We start from the raw sequence: 27,224 nt of genomic DNA, 5'->3' as shown, positions 1-27,224 counted from the left end.
GTATTAACCTATTCTGCTCATACCTGCAACTGAACAAATTTGAGAGACATCATTTTTAGCCATTAAAAAAAAAAGTACAACCAGAAATAACTAAACATTATCTCTCAAAGTCCGTCTCTATCAAATAACTAATTTAATATTATGATATATTTCAATGTTAGCATAAAGAAACAATCAGTATGTCAGCACATCTCATGCTGTAAATAGAGTTTTGTTAAATTTTCAGGATGTTTGGCTTGAAGTTTCAGAGTCTAGAAGCTCACCTTGTGTATCTGCAGAGAAGTGTGTGATTCAGAGAAGATTTAAGGAAAATTAAGTGTGAAACTTCTAGCCAATTTAGCCAATCAGTATTTCACTTCAAGGTCATTCTTCCAAAGAATAACTACAAATTAATTTATAATATAACATGAAAGAAGATATTATCATTATTTATACTGTAAGTCAAGCCATTGATAAAATAAATTGTCTTTAATATAAACTTCATATTCTTCCTTCTCTCAATAGAATATGTATTTTAAAGACTACGCTAGCATTTTTGTGGCTGTCCAAGAGCATTCACTGTATTTTTGTGATCCAAGTTTGATCAGAATCTCAACTTTAAATACCAGTTGTATCACACTACAGAGGTAGAGGGATAGAGATGGACTCATTCATTCATTTTATGAAGACAGAACTTTGGGATGGCAGTGGAGGGACATGTTTGCCTCATAATAAAACACCTGTGCAAGTATAATTCAATCTGGATATGTTTATTCCACTAGAAGCAAAGAAAAAAACCCTTCAAAACTAAAAAAAAAAAAAAAAGCAACAATATCACATGAAAACCTTTTCTCTTTATCTATTATATCTTTCTTATATTTTCCATAGCGGCATTGGTTCTAAAATTGGACAAGTGTGAAAAAGATGTTTATTTTATTGTATGACAGGTAAAGTAAAATAGGAAACTCTAGCATAATACTTACTAGTACATCTAAAATTTTAACAAACTTATGGGGAAGGGAAGTTTTCTTTCTGAGGTAAAATATTTTTCTTGTACAGGAAAAGATGGCAGTCTTTTTGACTTTATTTCAACCTGCAAAATCTGTTATGCTCAAATGGGCATCTAGCATCAGAAACAAAGTCTTTACAACTTCAAAATGTAGTGATGGGGAATTTTCACATTAGATATTTTCATTTGAATTTTCATATTAGAAAAAAATATCCAAAAGGTAGTTCCAGGTCCCAAAGAATGTAATGAAATGCTGATATTTGTCTTAGAACTTGCATTACAGATTTTTCTAAGTCTGTATAAGAACCATGTAAGAACAAATGAATGTGCTGAGCTTAGGTAGTGTTTATAATCAGAACAGGAGTGAAATTGCAATAAAATGCTTCCAAACCTACACCTTCACTTTGAAGAAAGCTAAAGAGAAGTGAAAAGAGCATGATCTTCTCTAAAATAGACTAAATTGTACCAAAATTAGATTTTGATTGATCTTAATAAAGATAGAACTAAACCCTTCTTCAAAATACTGTGTTTTAAAATTAAGGTATTGTAACTGGAATTTTCTCTTTCTTTTCAGAAAGGAGAAGAAGAAAGACAAGCTAAAGTAAAGCTATTTCCTTCATTACAGAGAGAGGGACTTCAAGAAGGGAAAGGTGAAAGCATACTATTTTTCCCTCTGTCAGATATAAGACAGCATGGAAAAGATTTTCTATAGTACTGGATGTTTTTAAACAAATGTAAATGTATTATTTATTTATTTTAAAGAATTTGTAACATTCTTACTTTGGAAGCTTATGAAGCTATTGAGCAACCACTATGATAGTGGCAAGAATTGAAACCATGTTAACTTAAAAAGGAATTTTAATGAGTCTGCTGAAAATTTTTAGTCTGCTCTTGTTCCCCGTAAGATCTTTTTTCAATGCATGAAGTGTTCAACATGAAATAAATGTGCATATTTTATTAACACCCACTAACGCTGTTCTTTACAAGTATGAATCTCAACATTCACATTCATAAGATATTTAACAAGCCTTAGACAGAAAACCACTTTATTTATCCCTAACATATTAAGACGAATACAACCCAAAGAGTAATCGTTACCTTTTTCAAAGCCTGTCAACAAAGTGGCTAGAAATTGTGCATACATATGTATATCTCTTCTCACTATTTCCAAATACAATGTTTTTGTGTTATAAAGAGAGGCTACCACAAAATAGTGGAAAAAAATCTTTTCAAGGGAAACTAGTCTTTTTTGGGTTGTTTCTAAGAGCTACACTCAGAATACATCTTCCTGAACTCTGGCAGGCTTGGTGCTGTGACCATTTCCCTGGGAGCCTCTTCTAGTGCACAACCACTCTCTGAGTGAAAAACCTTTTTCTAATATCCAACCTAAACCTCCCCTGACAAAACACTGAGGCCATTCCCTCTGGTCCTGTCACTGGTCACCACAGAGAAGAGATCAGTTCCTGCCCCTCCTCTTCCCCTCATGAGGAAGTTGCAACTGCAATGAGGTCTCCCCTAAGTCTCCTCTTCTCCAGGCTGAACAGACCAAGTGACCTCAGCCACTCCTCATATGGCTTCCCCTCAAGGCCCTTCCCCATCCTTGTGGCCCTCCTTTGGATGCTCTCTGATAGCTTAATGCCTTTTATATACTGAGGTGCCCAAAACTGCACACAGTACTCAAGATGAGGCCACAATGCAGAGCAGAGCGGGACAATAATCATCATGTCTTCTTCAAGGTACTGCCCCTCACATAGAATAATCTTGGCAAGTAGATCTTTCAGTGACCACATGCAGAGATAACACTAGAAAAGGGTGGGAATCTTCTCTGTCAAAGGCTTTCATTCTCAAGGAGTATTTTTGAAGTTAAAATATAAAACACTGACCTATGTAATGATTCTAGAGAGTATGGTAGTTAAACACAGTGAATTTATTTTTATTTATCTGAAAATATTGACAATTTTTTTGCCAGCTGACGTCACAAATGACATTTTTATAAAATTAGTTATAAATCTTTCTTTGATGCACATTAAACTTTTTCTTTTCTCAAAACTAGAGAAATAGGAAGACTATAATAACTGAAATTATAATGACTGACTACTAGCTAGCACATTTACTTAGGATGTCATTTTCAATTTAATGTTTTGCTTGATTATGAGGAGAAAAAACAAAAAACACACAGAAGGTACAAGAAATTATGTAAAAGAATGAAGTATCCTAGTTTCTTATATCTTTGTACATCTCCCAGATTACTCGAACAGTTATTATCTTCAAATGCTTAGAAGTGTGCTATGGGATATGTAAAATACAAAATATGTAATAACAAACCTGAATGTAATAAAACCAATTAATTTAAAAATTATCAATCTCCCTTTTAATAATTTTTTCCTTTCATTTTTGCTCAAGTAGGTGTTTCAAAGAGATTTGTAAACATAATGATAATGTGAAATTAGCATATGATGTGAAACTAGAACACAGATTTATTCTTTTTATACAGTCTAAAGTGTCTATATATAAAATATAAAACAATATGAATGTTAACACTTTTAAAATAAATGTTCAACAATTGAAAAGGAAGCAAGTGAGAAACTCAGAAAAGAGACTAAAATGAATTCAAAACATTTTCAAAAGTGATTATGTATGTGTCTCTCTACTCAACCACTGCTGATACTGAAATTAGGAGTCATATGTGTTCACTGAGAAAAAGACAGTAGAATGTTTTGAAAGAGTATTAAAAACCTTTTTTCCTTACAAGATAAGGAATTTGAAAGATAGCTGAGAATAGAGGAGAATATTTAAAAATTAATGAAAAATATAGTCTGCATTAAAGATGCTAAGCCACTACTAGGGAAATACATCTGCATGTATCAAACCTCTGGACTCCTCAAAAACATACTGTAGAAAATGCAGTACTCTCTATTATAGTCCAACGAATAGTTCTATAATATCTGAAATTTCTTCTCTGAGGTTTTACTGTTCTTCTTGTATTGCATTCAGTTTTGCTTTGTCCTTCACAAAAACCTCCAGTACCACATGTATGCTCAATATTTGTAAATCTAATACAGTATTTACAGAGAAAATTACTTCAACTTACCTTCGATCCAATTTTTGCCAGATTATCAGAGATATATGCTCTCTTCCAAGTAGGAATTATATTTGTTTGCATACTAAGTAGAGGTTATATTGAATGACATAATTTTACACAGAACTTCAGATTACTTTTTACTGAGAAGGTCAGTTTTAAAAGAGTACTCAACAACAGTAATACATTTTTAGCAGATACATTTTCCAAGTTCAGTATTAGAGAAATGATACAATGGTAGGATTTATATTTTACCTAAAATCTGAGCCTATCCGTTTTCCATTTTCTGGTTCTCCAGGATCTGGACACAAATTGGACGCCTGTTTAATACCTCCCTCATTTACTGAAAAAAACAAAAACAAAAACAAAATAAAATAAACAAAAAAAGAGATAAAATAATATAGTTTTTACAAAATACAGAGTTAAGCAATTAAAATTGACAAATATGAAAAAGTATATTCTTTTCATTTTAGGTCTTTTAAAACACATTTTCTACAGAATACAATCACCAATATAAACTCTAGTTTCAGTACATAAGTTTGTCCTCCCTATAAGAAGCAAAGCATGTATTTTCTGATTTTTTTTCCAAAAAACCTCACACTTTTTAATAAGATGTATTAATCAGCTATTTTTTTTGTTTGTAATATTATTGAATCCATATAGAAACTTATTGCTATTTCCTTAGAAACATTAACATTTAATGGAGTGTTCATCAGGTTTAGGGATCTAAGGTTTTATTCTGAATATACGCTAATAAATGTCATCTCCACTAAGAGCTGACCTTTTCTCCTTGAATTATAATAAAACTTGAGTGTATAAACTCCTACTGAGAGAATTGTCCTTAATCAGTATGGAAAATGTATATATTCCCAAAATATGGTGAACTGAAGGTAAACTCAAAATGCCAGTTTGATTTGCATACATTTATCTTACGATAAACTGAAACAGGTCTTCAGAGATAAACTTCCTGGGAACCATTCTGTGTGTTTTTCTGAAAATTTGTATGTAGCAACCTAAGCCTCAGCATATCCCTCAACATATTCAACTATCTCTTCACTTACTTTTTTTATTTTGAATTATATACTTTCTTGTAATTTTTACAGGTTGCAAAAGTATATCTTATAAAAATAATTTTAGGTCAAAATAATTCTACTAACTTTTGCACTTAATTTTTCAAGTTCATTGAACCCAGAAGTAGCAGAGTTCAAAAAAGCCAAAAAGTTAGCAAAGGAGGTTAGTCTGCCATTACTTGGTAAACTCATAGCCTTATAGAAGAATATTAAAAAAAAATAATACAAATTTACATGAAGCCAAGAGATTTATATTAGGCAGAAAGATTTTAACATTTATTTATTTTTATTACTGAACTAGTAATAAAATAGTGGAAAAAAATCTTTTCAAAGATTTGGATTTGCAGTATTAGATTTTTACTTTTCTTTAAGGAAAAAGTTTGCATATATTTAGGGCAACCACATTACATTGTAAATAATACACATGAATAGAAAAATATATATTCTAACTATGTTTCTAAAGGGTGTTCATTAAATTTCAGCTTTTAATGAAGAAGAAAATAATTCAGAATACTTGGGTGTTTTCCCTTCCTTGAGATTTGTCTTACACACACAGAGAAAGGGAAAAATTGGTTTAGTAACCCTGAGAAAGCCAAAGGCCAAATGCAAATGTTGCAGAGGCTTAAAAAGAAAACATCTCACATTAGCACGCTGCTCAAAAAACCTATCAAGCTCAGCCCTTGTCAGCTGGATCCATAGTATTTACCTTCCTCTGTCCCAAAATACCTCTGTCCTGTTCAAGGTTGCTCTAGTAGCAAACCAAGACAATCTCTGTTCATCTGCATCTCTATGTTCAGGGGACTTTGGGGACAGGACAACTTTTTCTCCTGGTTCAGGGTTTCAGGTTTCAGCCTTTTCCTCCCCCAATACTTGTACATGTGATGAAAGTATATTAGCTACAGAAACCCAAGTTCATGCTAATGTTGGAATATATATATATATATATGACATATATATATATATATATGACAACTACAATTGAAAAAACTGCATTTCACAAGGCCATCTTGTTGGATAAGCATTTAGAATTAACTGAAATATCTTTGGAAATATCTGGGTCGTTCATTATGAGACATGAGAAATCCAGAATTATCATAAGTAATCTGAATATACAGAGAAGACATTTCTGACATTAAATATATATTAAAACTAAAGTTAGGAAATTATTCATGATGCCTGATAATAATATTATAGAAATTATAATGGTGCCATTTGGTCATGCATCATATAACAATGCACACAAAAGAAATTCTTTACTATAAAAAATAAAGTAAAACTATTATTTAAACAGATTTATTTCTATTTATTATAATTCATGTTTTCATATTTCAAATAAATATTTTATATTTGGACATTATGTTTCCCCATACACAGGTGCTAGAGGAAATATTAATATAAAAAAGAATATTCTACTGGATTTCAAGGTATTATTATACACTATTATACACTATTATACACTTCAATTTCTATAGAAAATGGAAGCTTGAAAATCCTATTGCTTTTTTATATCTTCTGTAAAAAGTTTCATTCTAGAAATAATCTACAAAATAGATTTTTAAATTATAAGATATGGATTTGTTAATATTCATAAATAAAAATATAAAGGCTTATGTTAAAGAAAATCAATAAAATAATTAAATTCTAAAAATAAGACATATAGTACAGTAAAAATACAGAAGAAAGTGAATAGGTAGAAGTCATTAAACAAATTTCTGATTTGATCCCAATTCTAAAATGCATTTACACAATTTTAAAACCAATCTGATTTCTGTTAAATACTTAGTAAAAAATAACTGCACATTTTAGGATTTTTGTATTGATGTTACTTTTACAGACATAATGCTTGATTTTTCAGTCTACAGCTCCATATAATTCCACAGATATCTGTTTTACACCCCAGATGCTCATATGACAATAAGCAAAGAAAGGGTTTCCTGTAGTAAATTAAAGGCATCTTGGGAAAGCACTCATTGATGGTGTGGTCAAGAAACCGGGAGCAAGAAATTCCAGAGTACTAATCCTGGTTGAATTAGTTCCCCAATGAATTCATTTGGTACTGTCAACACTTCTAAAATTAGGTTGATGTATACTTGTTTCAAAGTGTATCATCATACCAAATATCACCATTCTGGCTTTCCTCTGTGCAAATCACCTGTGCATTAGTATTGAATGTTATATAACATTGAAAAAAAGATGTAAAATAATGAAAGGACATACAGATGAGAATGCTAGATGAAAATTTCTAAAGATATTGCTAATATCAGGCATAATGTAAAATAGGTCACTTGTTACCACTAACAGTTGAATGATGTACATTGTTTTTTTTAAAGGACCTTATCTGTCATTGTAATGCAAGTACAGACTCAGTTGAGAACACACTGCAAAAACTGTCTAGTCAACAGCCAAATACATAATTGTCTTATGAAATACTGTTCTTCAATTCCCCAGCTACCAAAGTGACTAGCTAACTAAAGGCTAATTACGATATAAAATCTTGGTTATCTATTTATGACAAGGTTATGATGACTAAAGGTACCAATTACCAAGATTTTCACCTTCACTTATTATTGACTCATATAAATAATCTATTCTGCATAATCACTAAAAAAGATAAAGAAGTTTTCAGCTTTACATAGAATATCATAACTATGAAATTATATAAAGACCTTCAAAAATATATTGACAAATTTCATCACTAATTTCATAACAATCAACTTTGGATATCAAAAGTTTCTCATAATTCATTATAAATATGGAATTTCTATTAAAGTTTATATAGAAGAAAATGTAAGGATTAGTGCAAAATACATGTATAGAGAAACAGTCTCTTTTATCATCCATTGTATTATTATTATTTTTAACTATAAAAACACAGATGGGCCACCAGACAGAGACCTCAGTGATGTACTTTATAAACACTACTGTAATTATCTTACTGTTATTTCATATTGTAAAATCACTCTACTTTCCATTCACCCAGTACTCATTAAAAAAAATATTTTTTTTTTAAATATCTCCATACAATTTTTTTAAATAAACCAGAAATGCCTTGCAGAACTATTTAGGTGATGCAGTTTACAGAGAAGTTGAATATGGCAATACGTTACATTACAAAACTGAGTAGAAGTGTGTTTTGCTTTGTTTTTCTGACTTGGTAAATGTTAAAGGGTCTTGCTGCTTGAAGACATCTTTCTATAAAAAAAGAAATCGTATCTAATACATTGATAGTTTAAAATCTAACCGAAAATTAAAACCTATGCTAATGTGTCCTGCTAAATTCTGGAAACTGAATCCATCACTGACAGTGTTTAACAAAAAAATTAGTGCAAACATGTCCAACCTAAGGTGTTTCAAAAACAAGTTCTTTTGTTCCTGTGAAGAATAATGAAATGTAGCATAATCAGACATAGGCTAAACATTGTCCATTTTATTTACTTCTAATATTTAAAATGTGGTTCTATTCCAAAAAGAAACTCTATAAAAATGGCACATTCTTTTACAAAAGTATCCTTTTAATGCATTTAGTGATGTATGTATGGCCAGTCTTCGCGAGCGAAGATTTGGGAAAGGTCATTACCCTTCGAGCCTGCGCAGTGGATTTTTTAGGTGAGACACAGTGTGCGCTGAACTGAGCCCACCCTTTAATCCTGAGGTTCATCTACTGGGGCCAAGCGAGCTTGGACAGTGGCAGCGAGGTCCTCAGGATGTAGGTTTGTTTAGAGCGACCTTCTCTTAGATGGATGGCCTTACAGGGCTGACGAGCTCCGTCTGCCCGGGGGAGTTTCCCTGACCAGGAATCGAACCCGGGCTGCAGCGATTTAGTGATACACCTATTTAATTTGTGCTAGAAAGTCACCTGATTCAGTTTTTAATGTCTCTACTTAAAATTGAAGGTACTAAGCATCTCCAGAATTTTTAAAATTTTGGTTAGGTAATCTGTTAAAATGTCAAACTTAATGACTTTTTAAAAAAAATAATTCAAAGACTGACCTCAGACGTGTCTCTTGAAAAAATATGTGGCTGTGCATTTGTAAATGAGGATAGGCTTTGGTTTGCACAGCCTTCTGATGCTAACGTTCAATTAAAATAACAGATCTGTTCATAGGAGCTAAGTTTACAGCTGACACCTAGTAGGCTGAATATTTGTTTCCCTATAAATATTGTAAATTTAGTTTGAAATGACTGACAAAATAATATGTCCTTCTACAATGCCAGATTTATAGAAAGACTGCCTTTAGAGTAGAACCATATTTAAAAATTCACCATGCAGACTGGAGAAACCAGTTCTATTAGAAATACATAAATAATTTTGAAAACACACAAACAACACAGCACAAACTTCACTCTTGCACTAGAAAAAAGTAACAAAAAAGGAGTACACTCACAGATAGAAAACTTGTTGCTGTTGTCTTTCCCTGGAAACAATTTAAATCCTCTAGATTTAAAATCTATGGCCTTTTTCACTAGTTAAAAAAAACAAACAAAAAACAAAAACATGTATCAGGTAATACAGTCTAAAATATTTCATTTCATTTGACAAATTTTATCATGGAAGTATACGCAAATTAAGAGTACTGGCTACCTAACAAGTTCCGATTGTGTACTTTTGGTGGGAAACAATTTACAAAAATAAATATTGAGACCAATTTGTATACTTGACAAAGGAAAGAAATGAGATTCGTAACTTATTTTTCTCCTCCATAATAAGAAAAAAAAATATATGGCCAAAAGTGTTTATTTCCATGGACCATATAATTGTGTAAAACATTGCCACACATTTATGGAACCTGGAAAATGAAAAGTATTATAATATGTTTGCTCTAAACCAGCGGTTTCTTCTGTGTTGAGAAAATGTAGTTACTTATCCCCTGCTTTCTCCATTAAAAAAAAAAAAAGAAAGAAAAACGATATTTGAATACAAAAAATAAAATACAGTCTATTGTTGATTCTGCAGCTGATCATCTTTCTACCTTAAGAATTGTTATTTTCAAAGTGTGATATGGAAGGTAGCTGGCTCCCTCCTCTCCCCGAAGCCCACAGCTCATCTGTTTCTGTAAAAGTCGTTATTTTTGTCTGGCTTTATGATAAAGATAGTTAACCCAGGCAAACCTTGTGGCCTCAATATACCTTTGAAAGAAAACAACCAATAAAAAGAGAATAAACCCAAAACTTATCATATATCAGCAATGTAAGCAAGAATAAAGCAAAAGCACCACAAGAAACTTTCATTTTCAGTCATTAAACTAAAGACCTCTTATCTCTAATAGACTTGGCCTATGAGCAATGAACCATACACTAAAATGGACCTCCTAAAGTATTTTAAATTTTTAAGTATAGGTTAATTTAGGTAGAGTGTACTTGACTGGCTTTATAGAATATATATATTTTAAAACTATACGGAAGAAGATGTTTTCTATTAACTACAAGCAAGTACTCAGATGAAGACAGTATAGATTAAAGGAACTAGGTCTAGTAGAAGTTAACATAAGAAGATAGACGGTACATCATCAAAGAATTTTTCATACCCATTAACTTCTTACAGAAAATTGATGGATATTCAAAGAACCCTGATGTGAGGCATAAATACCAAAGTAGAAAAATATTATTGATATCTTTTTATAAGTAAATTAGTCATTACCACACAGAAGAGCAGAACAGGATTTGGGAGAAACAGCATACTACTAAGGAAGACAATTTATAGGATAAATACAGGATGTGCTGATAAATATTTTTATACTTCTGATGGAAGAGACCGTATTTTCTTATAAATACAGAGATGTTACTATCTCAAGAGGCAAAATGTAAATTTCCTTGTGTATTATTACAATGTAACTTATAAACATTGATAATGGTGCTGGGAAATACATTATTTGCAGAAGCAGAACTTGTCTGTTGCACAAAATACTAGATTATTTTTAATCCTTAGTAGCAGAAGTTGTCCTTCCCCTCCAAATCCAGTGGAAGTCATGGGCCCTACCTTCCCATAGCAGACCCATACTGGAATAACAGCAGTGCTCTCTAGCCATTGTCTTAGCTTTCTAAAATGCTATTGCTATGTAAATAGGAATGTTGGAGTATAACTGTAACCTTCTTTTGGCTTTGAGGATCAATATAAAATAACTCCTCATGAATCAGAAGATAGACTGAATTATTCTTCCAGTACCTAAGTAAAATGGGAGTGGGCTTGAATGAATGACCTCAGGTGCTGGGACAGGTTTAAATACTCTCTCCTCTATTTTCAGAAATCATCATAAGAACAAACAGAAAAAGGAAGACTACTTTGTATTTTTTTGTTTGTTTCTACTCATTCTCAAACACCTGAATGGCATATCCACAGTTTATGTACACAAGAATAGTTCATAAGATATAAGGTGGAACTCAAAATAGTTACAGGAGTGTCTTGGTGAAGACATTTAAACGCATCAGAGATTTTAATAATAATTTGCATCACTTTGCCAAGGCTATTAAATACCACTAGGAAAGCAAGCAATTCCAGTTCTCTGAAGAATCTTTACACCACTTTTAACTGGATGTTAAATCAACGGTATGTTGATTTATTGACCAGTAGTTTCTGAATACACTGAAGGAGTAGTTATAGAAATTTATTTGGTCCAAACATGCCATCACTAAACTCGGTGCTGGGCTGCATATGCATGTACATACATAAAAACAACCCCACCATTGCAACAAAAAAATTCTCTACCCAAAAAATATTCTATACTTGGCAAAATAAGCATTATTTTGCATGTCATACACATGGCAGTAAATACTGAATGTGGATTTCACTTCTCAGAAGTCTCAGAGGAGGGGCTTGTGACAGAAAACAGAGCAGTTGTACATTCTAAGTAGTCCACAAAGGGAAACAGACACTCTAAGAATGCAATTCATCTGGCCTTAAGATACCTACTTTTTCTTCTGAACAGAAGAAAATAGATTACATCAAAAAGTAGGATACTCCTGTGGAGGCATACTAATTTAATAGGAAGATAGGGATAACATTCTCCAATACTTGGGGAATAATATTTCATAACTAATTGTGCACCTAAAGCTTCCCTTATGTCCTGTCCTTCAGTTCCTTCCAGAATCAACCAAAATATAAAACTGAAAATTTAGATCAAGAAAATAAAAATGCTCAGAGATCAAACTGAGCTAAATTCTATTTGCAGTAGAATAAATCTTCAGTATCACTTTCACGTCATTAACTATGTGACTGTAAAGACCAGAAAAGTATATTTTAAAAATAATATAATTTATAAAAACCTATCTGACATAACCATCTATCCAGTGTATAATGCAAGGAGAGGCTTAAAACTTTTTTTAAGACTACTTCAAATACATATGGCTTTTAGGTTGGTTGGGTTATTCGCTTTAAATTTATAGATAAAGACAGTAAGTTTGTTTCTTTTTATTGTTTATTTTTGGAGGAGAAAGAACACTGGTACACATCTCCTATCCAAATACATCTCTGACAATCCTGAATGTATTTTTGACTATGTGACCTGATGAAACATAAGCAGTAGCATCAGAATTGTGTAGCACCAAATCAGAGATTACGTCAAAAACCCCTGAAAACTTAAAAATAATTTAGCCATCCACCTTGGGACTTCTGCTCAACGTTGTTCATGTTGGGTTTTTTTTCCCAGTTTAAGTCACTTTAATACAAATAGAAAATTAGAATGATAGAATCATATGATGGTTTGGGTTGGAAGGGACCTTAAAGACCAGCTCATCGCAACCCTTCCTGCCATGAGCAGGGACACCTTCCACTAAAACAGTTTGCTGAAAGCCTTATCCAGCCTGGCCTTAAACACTTCCAGCAATGGGGCATCCACAGCTTCTCTGGGAAATCTGTTCAAGTACCTCAACATGCTCACAGTAAAGAACTTCTTCCTAATATACAATCTAAAAATACCCTCCTTCAACTTAAAGCCATTCCCCCTTGTTCTGTCACTGCATGCCCTTATAAAAAGTCCCTCTCTCTTGTAGGTCCCCTTCAGGTACTGGAAGGTTCTCCAAGGTCTCTCCGAAGCCTTCACTTCTTCATACTGAACAGCCCCAACTCACTCTCTGTCTGTAAAGGCCTAATGTTTTCTGTAAATAAGAAAAATGGAACTGAATGCTTTATTGAGGGGGGAAGGATATGAACAATCCCGGTAACAAAAAAAGTCCAGGTAAGAAGTTTTGCATGACAGATGTGTGTGTTAATATTCAGTCAATAGTCAAGCCAGAGTCATGTACATTTTTCAAGTAGCTAATTTATATGTAAAGTGAAATATATTCAGAATTATTCTGTTGAGGTTTCTGACCAAAATGGTCTCTCATGTAAGATAAGGGAGATTCAAACACTTACAGGCAAAGTTTTAGACACATATAAGAAATAAAATATTTTCTTTTTTTTTTCATAAAAGGGCTGTGTAATTATGTATATTTATGCATATTCATAAACATAAATACTACATACAAACACTTGTGAGAGACAACTAATCCAGACAAGTACCATATTTTCATATCCTCTTCAGGATAGATGTTGCACTAAAAAAGGACCTCAGGTAAATAAGTTTCAAGCATATATATCATAAAAAAAAGATAGGTGTATAATTTGACTAACAACTTTGAGTGCAGTAAACTCTCATACACTAGAAAAAAAATAATTTTGAATAAAGAAAAGATTGTTCAGTTGACACAGTTCTGGTTTCATTGTATCATGAGGGCTACATTAGACATAAATTTCAGGAAGGAAAATTTTCTTCTACAATACAGAAGCATTGGGGTATAGAGCCATGTGAAGGATATTCATTTAAAACACTGTCAACTTACAAATTCTTGCTTTTATTTTGTAAAGGAATTTTCCGTCTTGTCATGTCTACATTCTGTAAATTTTCAAATCAAGTAAAAGCTATATTTAAAATGCTGAGGGCTACAACAGCATTGTTCTATGCAAAATCAGCACTTGGGTTGCATTACTATAAGTAACTCTACAGAGTATTAACCAAGGAAACTTGGGCCTCATCTGACCTTATATATTTATTTCCTTTGGTGTAGCTCAATGTAGTTCAAGAACTGAAACAGCCTTTCCCTTCTCCAGAACTGTTCTCACTTTATATTCTCCACCACTCAGCTAGTGGAGACAGAGAACGATATCATAATATCAAAGCCACTATTTCAAGCCACTATTTCAAGCCCTATTTAATTGACATCTGCAAAAATACAATACCATGTGGAAAAGGCAGTAGATGGTTTATTTGACTGTGCTTAAACTTTTTTTGCATATACATCTTTTTGCCCCCTCATAATCTTTGTATTGCTCTGTTCCTCATCTTTGACATTTTTTTAAAATCAACTGCAAAGGATTCTCTTCAACCATATCTGAAACAAAAAAAACAAAAGTAGTCTTAACCTACTTTTTTCTTTTTTCTCACAAGGCTGAGAGAGAAAAGATAATCTTTCCTATAAATTTGACCTCTCAAAATTATTCCCACCACACTGCTATTATTTGCAAAACAGAAATCAATACCTTTTGTTTACTTTGCATTGGGTCCAGATGCTAGGGATACAAGCTGACAATAAAAGCAGTAGTAGATTCAGAATTACATGACCTTCATCTTAACTTATCTGAGAAATAAAGAGTAGTTAACTCATTTACTGCTTTCTGAAGTGACACAAAACATTTGTTTGGAATACTGCGTAGAACTGATTTTAACTTGTGCAGAACCAGTAATTCACTAAGTATTTAAAAACTTAAATATGTCATGATGGCAGATTTTACTTGCAGCAACTGCTATTTCTAATGATGGAAACAAGTGCGTGATATACTCTGGACTTCCAACATTTGCTGCTCATGTGCAGATATGCCAAATAAATTATGCATGATACTTCCAGTTCATCTTTGGCATACGTCTAATTCATTGTATTTCCACTAGAAGTTGATCTACATGCACAGCACATCCACAGCCTGAATGTGTTGAACTTACTACTCACATAAAGGTCAGTTCTATTTTTTTTGTGTATGCATGTCATGTTTGTTATGCATGTGATGCAACTGATCATCCAGAATTTTCAAACTCTAACAGTACAAGTGTTAGAGACCCAGATACCTTAGGGATCACCACCTCAAGGGATTGCACAAATAGGGTGGGAATGGGAGAGAAGAGATAGCAACCTATTTAGTTTTTATGTGATGGCACTTAAGGCTTCAGAAATTTACATTAAAAATCTCTAAACCTAGTGATCACTATAACCCAACACACTCATTAATGTAGCACTGTCTTCCAGAACCTTTCTGCACTTTGAAAGGACATTAGAGGACATAAATTTTCATCAATTTTTGTAGTACATAATGAACTGCATAGGTTAATGAAGAGGCATTCAGAAGATTAACAATCAGACTACAAAGTGGTGAACCATCCACTTTTCATACTATTCTATTTTTCACTTTTTACATGAGCTGATCTTAGTTTCTCTTTTATTATCCAACCCCTCCACACACCTTCTGCCCCTTTCAACTCTATAGCACCCTGATCAAAGCAGATTGTATAGATTATTTATATTTCAAATTACTGCAACTACTGCATTTCTACACTGAATTAATATTTTAAAATGATTACTAGTTTAAAACTATCAAAATTTCAATTTTGCTACTATATTCTGCATTATATGTGATATGAGAGATATATCTATATCTCAAAGTTCTCTAATATGGAAAAATAATTATTTAAAAGGAATCAAGTATGTTAATATTTATATTTTAATATTTATATGTATATTTTAATATTAATTTACAATTGCACTAATAAGAAAATTTTTTTACATTCTAACTACAATGAATCTAATGTATACCAACAAATTTTGGTCAAAAGAAGAAAACCTGAAATACTGAGCGAAAGTGATGACACAGAATGTGAGAAGCCAAATAGCAATTATAAAATTAAACATGGATAACATAACGAAGAACACTAAAGAACTGCAGGAATTTCTAGAAAAAATAAATAGAAGAAACAAGTTCGGAAAATAAAATTGACAGGTAAGTATAAAAGGCAATAATTCAATTAAAACATTAACCAACTCATTTATTGAAATCACTATGACGGATTTGTTTTTTCACTTCCTTCTAATCACTCCAGACTTGACTATTGGACATTATTATTAGGTTTTATCTAATAAAAATCTTGAAATTAACAAATCATAGAGTTCATCCACCAAATAGAACATATATATGTGATCTTTGTACATATTAAATAGGTATTTACAAATGTACTATGAAATTTTACACACATATAGTTCACTAAAGGTTTGAGTGCTAGATTGCATCTTAGTTACCCTTATTTCTTTAAATTTTTAAAATTTTTGCAAAAAAACCCCTATTATAAATACACAATCTTCTTATATACAAATATACTTAGAAATATAGAACATAATAATCCTACTGCAAAATACATTTACTTTCTTCAGACACCCATCTCTGTAGTTCTGTGTTTACTGACAAAAGAAGCCCGCAAAAAAACCCAAAGCCAAAACCAAAACCAAACAAAAAAACCTAAAACAATCAAACAAAAAAACCACAAAACCCCCCTACCAAAACCTAAACAAAACCCACCTGAGGATGTATGCATAGTCATTACCCACTTGACTTAAAAATATTTAATAGCTCTTCAGAAAACCTCTCCTTCCCTACTCCTCCTTTTTTCTTTCTGCTTCTAAGTAATCCTCAAAAAAATAGGATACACGTATCAATATTCTAACAAATCTTTAAAAGTCTTATACTGAATAAGTCATATACTGAAAGTAGTGACCTGTCATCAGGGAATCTTTCAAAAAAAGAAAAAAACCCAAGATAATTAATTACAGTCTCTTAATATCCTTTTGTTTTCAAAAGTTTCATTAGCATCTGTTTCAATTTCTTGTAACAAATCTTAAAATCTTCTTGCCTGCTACCATCATAAATTCTCCTGTAAGACACAAGCAGGAACAATTTTTTTCTCTCTATTTCATTTTTCCCTGCCTATTAATAAGATCATACATAAAGCCAGATATCAAAAAGCATAATATATGTTGGGATAAACAAGTGTTCTTAAAGAATAAAGGGGAAAGGATAGAAAAATTATAAAGGCTTTATAAGAAAGTAATAAAAAACAAAGTTGAAAACGTAAAGAAAGAGAGAATGGAGATATCGGTAAAATTAATAATATTCAATCCATAAACTGAGGTTAAAAATTTGCAAATGCTTAGTGACATTTCTGCTCTTTAGAAAGAGAAGTTTGAAGTTGTGAAATTTGTTGGAATCCAAAGTTCTCTTGAAAATAACTGGAATTTAAGATCCTAAGGAAAACACTTTTGAACAACTAGACAATGACCAGAGTCACCCACTAGGACTTTCTGGAACTATTTGAGCTTGAGTTCAACAAGCAATTTTTTTCCTCCAACCACTGTATCTCTTTTTCAGACTCTTTATTTTTTAAATTTAATTTATGAATTATTAACTCTATTAGAAGTCTTTTTACATTGCTTGCTCCTGGTACGCATTTGTTTATTTTAGAAACTCTTTTACAAGAGATATTGTCTTAGAATGTAAGACTTCATAATTTTATACTAAAATCAATTAAGTCTCAAAAATAATTTCAATCATTTCCACTTTGTGACTTTCTTGGTGTATTTAGTTACATACCTACTGCTGGTATAAATATTCTTTGCAAATATTCAGTTCATTAGGAAGAAAAAAGCACAGTACTTTAAATCATCATTTTTCAATATAAGAAATTAAACCATTGTTCAATTGCCTCTGCTGAACATGACTGCTGCATAAAAAGATTTTAACCCAACATTATGGCTCTTCCTAGAAAAAGTAAAAAAAGGATGGTTACTATATAATGTTTATACTTAGTTGGCCTTATGTGATAGGAGTTGTTATTTATTTCTGGGGCACTACAATCAAGAACAGAACTCCAGTGACTTGACTGGATTTATTTAATTTTCAATCCACTTGATGCTCCTTCAGTAGAGTTATCAAGTTTCTTAAAAAAAAATTACACTCACTTTTTAAAAATTATTTAAACTCACTTTATGGTCTTTTAAAAACCCTAGAAGTGTAATAACATAAATAAAAGTGAGTATCAGGTTTGGTTATGTTTTAAACTGATGTATCAAAGATTCTTCTCAATTATATGAGAGAATAGAAAGCTCTGCTGTTTCAACAGCACCAGCTTTCACATTTGTTTTTGTTGTTTCTTTGTTTCTATCTTAAGATTTCTTTAGAAATCCTTGTATTCTTTGTTCTTTATTACCACTGAAACCAGAAGTAAGATACTCATTATTCTCAGGGGTATATAATTATGATGTATGTGTACTTCCATATTAAAATGAACATGGAAAGAATAGAACAAGGTATGGTAGGGTAGGGTAGACTAGAATAGAATAGTTGGAAGGGCCTATGCTGATCAATAGTTCAACTGCCTGACCACTTCAGGGCTGACCAAAATTTAAGGCGTATTATTCAGGGCACTGTACAAAGACCTCTCAGCATTTGGACATATGCCTCTTGGCATATCTTTAGACAGTAAAAGTATGCTTAAAAAGCACTCACAAGAAAAAGTGCTAAAATATCTCTCATGATGTTTGCATATACTTAAAAAATCTAGAGCCTTAAGAAGTAAAAGATATAGTTGATATAAATTATAGAACAAGTCAATAGCACTAACAGCATTGTTAAACTCTCAGTTCTCACTACGTGAAACACAAATAGTAAAAAAGGTCAAAAATATCAGATTATCCTCCACTACTTTAGTTATGATGAAACTAACAGTACTTAAATGCTTAAACAGAAAAAAAAAACAACCGAAAAAAAAAACAACCAAAAAAACACCCCCAAACCTCAAACAAACAGAAAAAAACCCAAACCAAAACAAAAAACAAAACAAAAAAACCCCAAAACCAAAACCAAAAACCAAAACCAACCAACCAAACAAACAAAAAAAAAACAAAATCAAAATCAAAAACAAAAACAAAAACAAAAACAAAAACAAAAACAAAAACAAAAACAAAAACAAAAACAAAGAAAGAAGAGAAAATACCATGTTTACATCATGCTTAATTTCCTTCCTGGACATCTGAAAAACACAGATCATACTAGAAACTGTGGTTGCAGTATTGATTGAATGAAAGTGGTTAGGGTTCTCTTTTTTTCCCCCTACTTTGGAAGAGGGGAGAGGATAAACTTTCCTGAGCTTGACCATGTGGTTTCTTTAGAACTAAGGACCCAAGAGGTGCTGTGTTTTTCTTCCAGCTATCCTATCTCATTATATTTTTCATTAAACTATCAAGGTGCATCTTGAAAGTAAGCTTCTTGTCCTTCATCTACTCCCTCCTTCCACAAGAAGACTTCCTTGTTCCCATAACAAGAACTCTTCTTGGTCATCTCCTTACTATATCTTCATTTAAAAGTATATCTTAGTATATAATATAGTTGTATATATTATATACTAACTTGTCCTTATTTAGGTTCTCCATATACTGGCATTCACTTCTTGAAAATTTATCCTTTCATCCTGTCTAACATTTTATTTTCTAAGTTGAGACGATCAGAAAAATGTAACATCATTATAGTACTTTTATTCATCTAATTCCATCTGAATTATTCTTGATGAGGACACTATAATCATGTATAGTATTCCTCATGTGATCTCACTACTGCCTTATAAAATGATACTTATACTTCCCTACCTCTAATGAAAATATTTCACCAAATGCACCTAGGATTTCTTTTACCTCTCTTAAATAATCAAAACTCAAAGTCATGTCCTCTTCTGTGATTTCCAGCTAATAAGCTTAGAGAAGAAATTCTCCAGACAGCTTTTGACACAAATTAAAATTATTGTTGAGGATGACATAGTAAGTTTGGTACAATAATTCACATGTAGTAGCAGAATTTTGGATACATATTAACCTCTAGTTCTCTCTTCACATCTCATTCATGCATACACTTAACAAAATATGTTTACAAAACAAAACAATATTGTTATCATCTACTCATTGTGAAAAACCTTATTGCCAGAACAATCCCATGGAAGGCAACAGTATTACTCTTTTTCTGTAGTTATTTTGCATCAGTGCCAATAAAACTCCACTATTCTGATCCTACTAGCAATATTCTCAAAAAACCTACAATTAAAACTATATGTACAGTACATTTTTACAATTTTAAATATCTGCACATATATATTAATTTTTAGTAAATTATATTTAATATATTAAATTTTATTTTCTCAAACATTAATTAATTTGCATAATTTGTGTGTGAAATTCTTAAATCAAGAGCACAGCAAAAAATGCATTTCTAAAGTAAAATCTAATTTTAATATCTATTAAATAGAGAAATAATTTAAAAAGTAATTTATATAAAATTCTTAAGTAGCTCATATATAGTTCCGTAGTAATTGAATATGCAGAGCAAGACAAGTAGTTTTTAGACTTTTGTGTACATTTCATTGTCAAAGAGAAAGTTAAATACTTCAATAGTACCTACAGGAAACTGCAGAAACACCTGTGGAATATCTCTCCATAATGGAAATTCTTTCAAGCCAAATAACAATGATCTCACATTCACAAAAATTCCTTCAAAATATGTCTTTGTCTTTGCAATAAAGAATATTTTCTGGAAGACAATTGCTGGTTATTTATTGAGGGTCATCTGATATGTTTTAATGACTATTATATTATCAAGTATTGGTGTTTGCCAAGCAAAAATGGTAAATTTTTCCTTAGTATATGCATACGACTTTAATAGTAGGCACACATATAGTGTTCTGTGAGTATGACACAATAAAAAAGAAATTAAAGATTTTCTATAAACAATGTTAGCAAAATCAATACTTTAAATGCCATGAGGGAATAAAATGCACACAGAAGTAGGTGTGGGATTTATTCTCCAATAAGGTCTATACAATTCTGAGTTACTTGTATGTGGGTTGTCGTACCTTTTCATATCTGTGGTACTACTTTATCATGTGACAAATAAGCACTATAACATTAATTTAGCAGCATCTTGTCTCTAAATTATTCTTTCTTTTCATAATTTAATGTTTAGCACTTTAAAATGACAACTTCGAAGTATGTGCCTTACCTATATCTTGTATTAAAGAATAGGTCACAGAAGAGAGGAACACAGAAAAAAGTGGAGAGGACACTGCAGTCTAATGATTACAAGCAGGAAATAGAAAAAACTGCCTGCATATCACATTTAACTGCCAAATTAGTACACTCATACATCTTTAAAATACAAAATATTATTACGGGCCCTCAGATACTCCCTCTTAACTGAAAATAAGACTGCTTTTTTTAACTGGATCTAAGATGTTCTGAAACAAATGCATATCTATACAACCAGTACAAACCAAATTGTTGATTAATTTATACCAGTCAATAACCAGAAAGTACTTCAGATTTGTATTGAAATTAATATGAATTAAATATAAACATCTGTTTACTGATTTATATTTCATATGCAAACCAAATACTGTTTGTGTTTTAGTTGTTCTACTTAAATTACATATTTTAAAATTCTGAAGAATTGCACCTCTGCTGTTTCAAAAGATGTTAGTAAATGATGCTACAAAACTTATACTAGATGACTATCCAGTAAGACAATAGATTCCAATCTAAAGAAGTCTTTACAAAGTATCAGTCATATAATGAAATTTCTGTAAATTGCTTTAGCTATAAAAGATGTTTCTCCTCCATATATTTCATATTTGTGTTTATAAATTCTTAATGTACAATTGATTAACATGAAAAATCCAAAATATATAATAAATGATATTCAACAAATACCCTGCAAAATTAAGCTGATCCTTCTCTGAACTTGTGTATGTATAAAAAACCACCACATTAATTTTCTTCTGTATGTCTGCTGATTAAATTAAGACATTCCAGCATTACTTTTTCTCATCCTCATGTTTCAGATATCGACCTTTACCTTTTAACACAGCAAATCATCATGGCTAGGCTTCACGAACGAAGATTTGGGAAGGGCACTACCCACGTTTGTTGCAGACACATTGGTGGCTCAAAAGGCCAATATGAGATAGACACGTCCAGTTGCAAAAGGCACAGCAGAAAGACTCCTTAGGAGGTATATTCTGCAAGGCACAATTCTTTCTGTGTTGTCTTTGATCATTGATTTCATATTTGATGGAATGAAAATGTACAGATGTTTTAAAAAGCCAAAATTTTGCTGAAAATTTAAGCAGAAGGGAGACGAGTACAACTGCATCACCTACTAGTTTAGAACAGCAGTTATTTATAAAGTACATTTTATTATGCTATAGTTAATTATGTCTAAACACATATGCAGAATAGATTAATATCCTCATCTCAATTCTCTAAACTTTCATCAGATGTTACTTACACTAAGCTGTATTATGAAATATAATGATATAAGCTATAAAGGGGCATCAAAAGAAAATTCCATATCTTTCCCTTTTGTCTTTTTATAAATCAAATCAATTTAAATTACCAAGACAATATTATTACTAATTTCATTTTTCCATTTGGCTGCCCCATTAGAATGCAAATTTTGGCAGATTTAATCCCTTTCCCATTTGGTTCAACTACATTTCCTGAAAGGATACCTGAACTTTCACTTTTAACTTACACAAAATATTTTTGCATAACTACATGGGCACAAGTAAAATAATATCCAATACCTCTATGAGTAACAACTGCAAGTTCTTTAGTTCTTTCTATCTGCTCAGCATTTCTTGGTCGTCTTCTTGTGCTTTGTAAATTTGCTTGATGAAGAGAGAGTGCTTCCTTGTAACTGGCCGACTCCAGAATTGATTTTCTTACATTCATAGCTTGCACTTGTTGTTCTTCAGAAGGTTGTCTATGGGTGGTCACTGCACTGGATACAGCAACATCAGCAGATGTGCTAGCAACAGTAATGGCACCAGTAGTGGCCGCAATATGCTCCTCTAACTCACCAGTGGAGGCAGTTTTGATGAAAGAAGAACCTGTGGGACACACAGTAGCACTGGATGCTAACTCTTTCTTTTGAATTGTGTTTTCCTGATCAATCTAAAAGATTAAATTTCCTTCTGTTTAGCATAGTAAAGACAACTGACATAAAAAGAGGAAGGTCAATATGCTTTATTTAAAAATTTGAAGCAATCAGAACATTGTTTAATGCTAGTGAACATTTTGTAATTATAGTGATATTGCATTTTAAGTTTTAAATGTTCTCAAAACTTATACTATAAACTTCTGTACCAGGCATAATGACAGCACATAATTTTCACCTCTGCAAATGCAGTCCTGAAATCAGCATGGCTAGAGCAAAATATACAGCTATATCATTAAAAGGACCCCCATATGTAGAAAAGTGACAACCATCCTATTGAGGAGTGAAACAGCAGCATTATATAGTAACCTAGGCAGCAGGCAAAACTACTGTACTCCAAGTGCTAATAAGGCTGCCAAATACGTTCATTCTTTTCATCAAAGCTTGACAGGGCTCTAAAAGCCCATTTAGACTTGACACAAGGCCAAGGGTAGATGGATAATAAAAAGTACAAATTTAAACAAATCATCTCAGCATAATTGTTTATACTTAAGATTGTACAGAGGCTTCATGTGTAATTCTCTTTTTGCTCTCTGATTACTGTAATAGGCCAGATTATTTTACTCAAAAACCTCACTCACAAAATGTTGGACAAGCTAAAAAATTGTCTATGAAAACATTAACTTAGCACTTCTAACTTTTTTGTACTTAAAATATATAACCCATGTAGGATTTTTCAATATTTTATTAACATTTTCATCCTTCCCCATTCCCCACATTTGGCTGCAGATGTTTGGAAGTCAAGTCTCTCACCTGTGAGCATTTAGAACATCTAACACAGTAGAAACTCCATCTTGACTGGAACCAATAAATGACTGGGCAATGCATAACAAAATTCACCATAAAAATTTGCATAAACAAACTTGATGTAGCATGAACTGTACTATGTCATACTAGTATCTTTAAAATATGGCTTTTTTATTCCATAATAATGATTAGGAGTTCTTGAACAGTCATTCAAACAATAATGTTCCACACTTCTCTTTTTACTTTTGAGTCATTCTATCATACAGCCTTTGAGACTTGTCCTTAATGGGTAGTGGGTGATATCAGGATGAAAAGAAATTTTCCCACTGTTAGAAACACCTATACACTAGAAAATGGGAATAAGACTCCCAGAGGAACTAAGCAATATATATCATTTTTCATGGACAAGGCATACAGATCTCTGATCAGAATTCTCCAATGTTCTGTATAAATAAATGGAACAGATCCTCATGCCAAAAATACTCGGTCTTGTTAATAAAGTCTCTATTGTTTACTGCAGAAATTTTAGGCTAAAAATGTTTTATTTCATTATACTATTAAAAAATACTACCATAATAGAAAACTTTAGCGTTATATAGACAAGTAATAAAGCTGCTGTAGGTACATTATTTTTGCAGTCTTACATTTATTTTCTTAAGATCTGTTGTGCAGTACAGCACTTCTAAATCATACAGCGGTGGTTTCCTCTGCAAAACTAAAAAAACCTTAAAAGCACAATGTAAGACTACAGATTTATGTGTCAGGGACCAAACCAAAAACTGTTTCCTGTCCTGTGATGAAAGGGGTATAAGTAACTAAAATAGACCTAGACACGTTTTATTCTTTATTTCAGAATAAAAGAAGAAAACTGTCATAACAATGCATAATATCAAAGGACTAGACTATTTATGATTCAGTACACAATAAATTTTGACAGACTGGTATCAAGCTTAAAACACAGAAAATACAAATGCACGGCCAAGAGATATTTTGTAACAGAAAAATGTTGATTAAAAGAAAGAAAACTTAATGTATGTTACATAACCACTATTATTAAAGCAAAATTTATGTGGACGCATCTTTATCATGCAAGAAAATGTACAAGAACCAGCAGTCACCTGCTTCCAATACCAAGCTCAAAGTAAAATTAGATTCAGAATCTCAGTCAAATGACCTGTTCTGTGCAATTGATTTACAGAGGTACAGCACTTCAAATGAAAACAACTTAAAAGAAAATTCATCTCAAAAGAAAAAAGCAAGAAAAATTAAACTTAACTAAAGTTGCAGAGCTTATACATTGAAAAGTACTACTTTGATACAGAGGCAACTTTCAAGTAGAACACCTAACTTACTAGGCTTCCACATCCACTTACACTGCAGAAAAGAACCGATGAAGAAGATCAGTAAAGTCAAACAGCATGGTTTAATTTACATGGAGGATTTTTGAGAGAAAATTAATGTATGTTATGTATAAACAATCTTGTAAATATCAGCTACTGTATAGAAGAGATCCATTGATCTTTCTCTAAATATAATTTATAATCTGTAATATAATCATGAACTTTGATGTCTTAGTATTTTATGGAAAGTTTTAGACCAATTGAAACACCTATGTTGTATGGGTATTGTAACTTACTCTCCACTTCAGTCATCTGCAGTCACATCTGACATTTCAGTTTGTCAAAGAGATTACTTTAAAATTATATTTTCCTATATAATCCAAAATATACTCACATATTATTTTACTTTAATATTCTGGTTAAAAAATAATAAAGAAAAAAAGAAAATAAAATCTAGCAATAATAAATGGCAGAAGACAGAAGAAAGGAAGACTGAACTCTGCTTTTGGGGAAAAGTTTAAACCAACAATTTGCAGTCAGCTGAAGTCATCTCAGAGGTGGGTCATAGCTTTGAATTCACAATCAGCAACTGAGAAAATTTGAGGCTTGAGGAACTGCCAGGCTGCACCATACAAAGAAGTAATAAGGACAAGGGGTTGAGAAAGAGTAATTGTTGCTCAGGGCATGTGTGCACAAAGAAAGAGAACCTGACCAACCCAGACTGGAACAAGCACTTCTCTAAGTAAGTCGCTGTGGAAGGAGAACAGATTAAAATCAGTAAAACTGAGGAGCTTTCATGTATTAAATTAGCCTGCTTACACAAGGAAAGATTTGAAGCAACAGTTACACATAAAAATTTGTAACTATGTAGAAGTGGAAAGAGATCAAGCTGATGATCTACAGAGCAATTCAGTTTAGAAAACTAGTCTGAACAAAACACTACTCAAAAGTGTTGTAACTGCTAAAACTTAGGATAATGCAAACATATGGGAGACCCATAAGTCTTTCTATTTATACATGAGTGGAAGTTCTTGATTACAGGTTCATTTTTAGTAAAGGAAAGAGGCAATAGCCTTTGACATTTGCCTGAAACAAAGTTCCAAAAATAGATTATGAATCTGTGCTAGAAACACACACTTTGCATATGCAATATACTACAAGTATACACAGGGTTCCTGTTGTAAACATGATAGCAAAGGGAATTTACCCCAGATAAACTCATAGTGGAAGTTCTCATTTAAATTAATTTAATGGACTAACTATTACAATTTCTGAGGGAATAAACTAGGAAGATAATAAATACCTTTGCCCACTCTGCAGAAGCACTCACCAGAAAAAAAATTAAGGCAAAATAATAGAGTGAAAATGCTTGTTGAAAATTATCTGTTTATTTTCCCTTTTAGAAGACTATAACTTGGGGAAGTTAACTTATTCCATTTCCCCTCTTCTCCAGGTTGAAAAAGCTCAGCTTCCTCATCCTCTTCTCACAGGGCAAGTATTCCAGCCCCCAATCATCTTGGTGGCCCTCCACTGAACTTGCTTCAGTGAAAAACCCTCTTCCCTGTCATGGGGTCCACAACTTGATGCATTATTCCAGCTATGGTCACAGGAATGTTGAGTAAAGGACAATAATCCTTCCTTTTAGTCTACTGGCCACAATCTTATTAATGTAACTCAGGATGCTGTTGGCCTTCCTTGCTGCCAGGGCACACTGCAGGGCCATGCTCAGTTTGCTGTCTGCTGTAACACACAGGGCCTATTAAGCAGAGCTCCTTTCTATCAGACAATCCTGTTCCCAGGTGTTCTTCCTACCCAAGTGCAGGACTTTACACTAGCCCTTGTTGAGTTTCGTAGGATTCCTTTTGGCTCATTCCTCCAGATTGTCTATGTCCCT

At 32.3% G+C, this 27,224-nt stretch overlaps 1 protein-coding gene across 1 annotated transcript in view; it reads right to left on the bottom strand.

The window, feature by feature from the left end:
• The window catches only part of CSMD3 (CUB and Sushi multiple domains 3), a 604,389-nt gene that overhangs the window by 333,481 nt on the left and 243,684 nt on the right, over positions 1-27,224 (bottom strand). Inside the window, exons 7-9 of the mRNA XM_008929222.3 lie at positions 22,831-23,136; positions 9,523-9,600; positions 4,323-4,410 (exon numbers count right to left, since the gene is read on the bottom strand). Coding sequence (XP_008927470.2) covers positions 4,323-4,410; positions 9,523-9,600; positions 22,831-23,136 — 472 coding nt within the window. The remainder of the gene's footprint in view (positions 1-4,322; positions 4,411-9,522; positions 9,601-22,830; positions 23,137-27,224) is intronic.

Source organism: Manacus vitellinus, unplaced genomic scaffold (genome assembly GCF_001715985.3).
Source record: "Manacus vitellinus isolate BGI_N305 unplaced genomic scaffold, ASM171598v3 scaffold_1_pilon, whole genome shotgun sequence".
Classification (NCBI taxonomy): Eukaryota; Metazoa; Chordata; class Aves; order Passeriformes; family Pipridae; genus Manacus; species Manacus vitellinus.
This window is presented reverse-complemented; position numbering and strand designations above follow the sequence as displayed.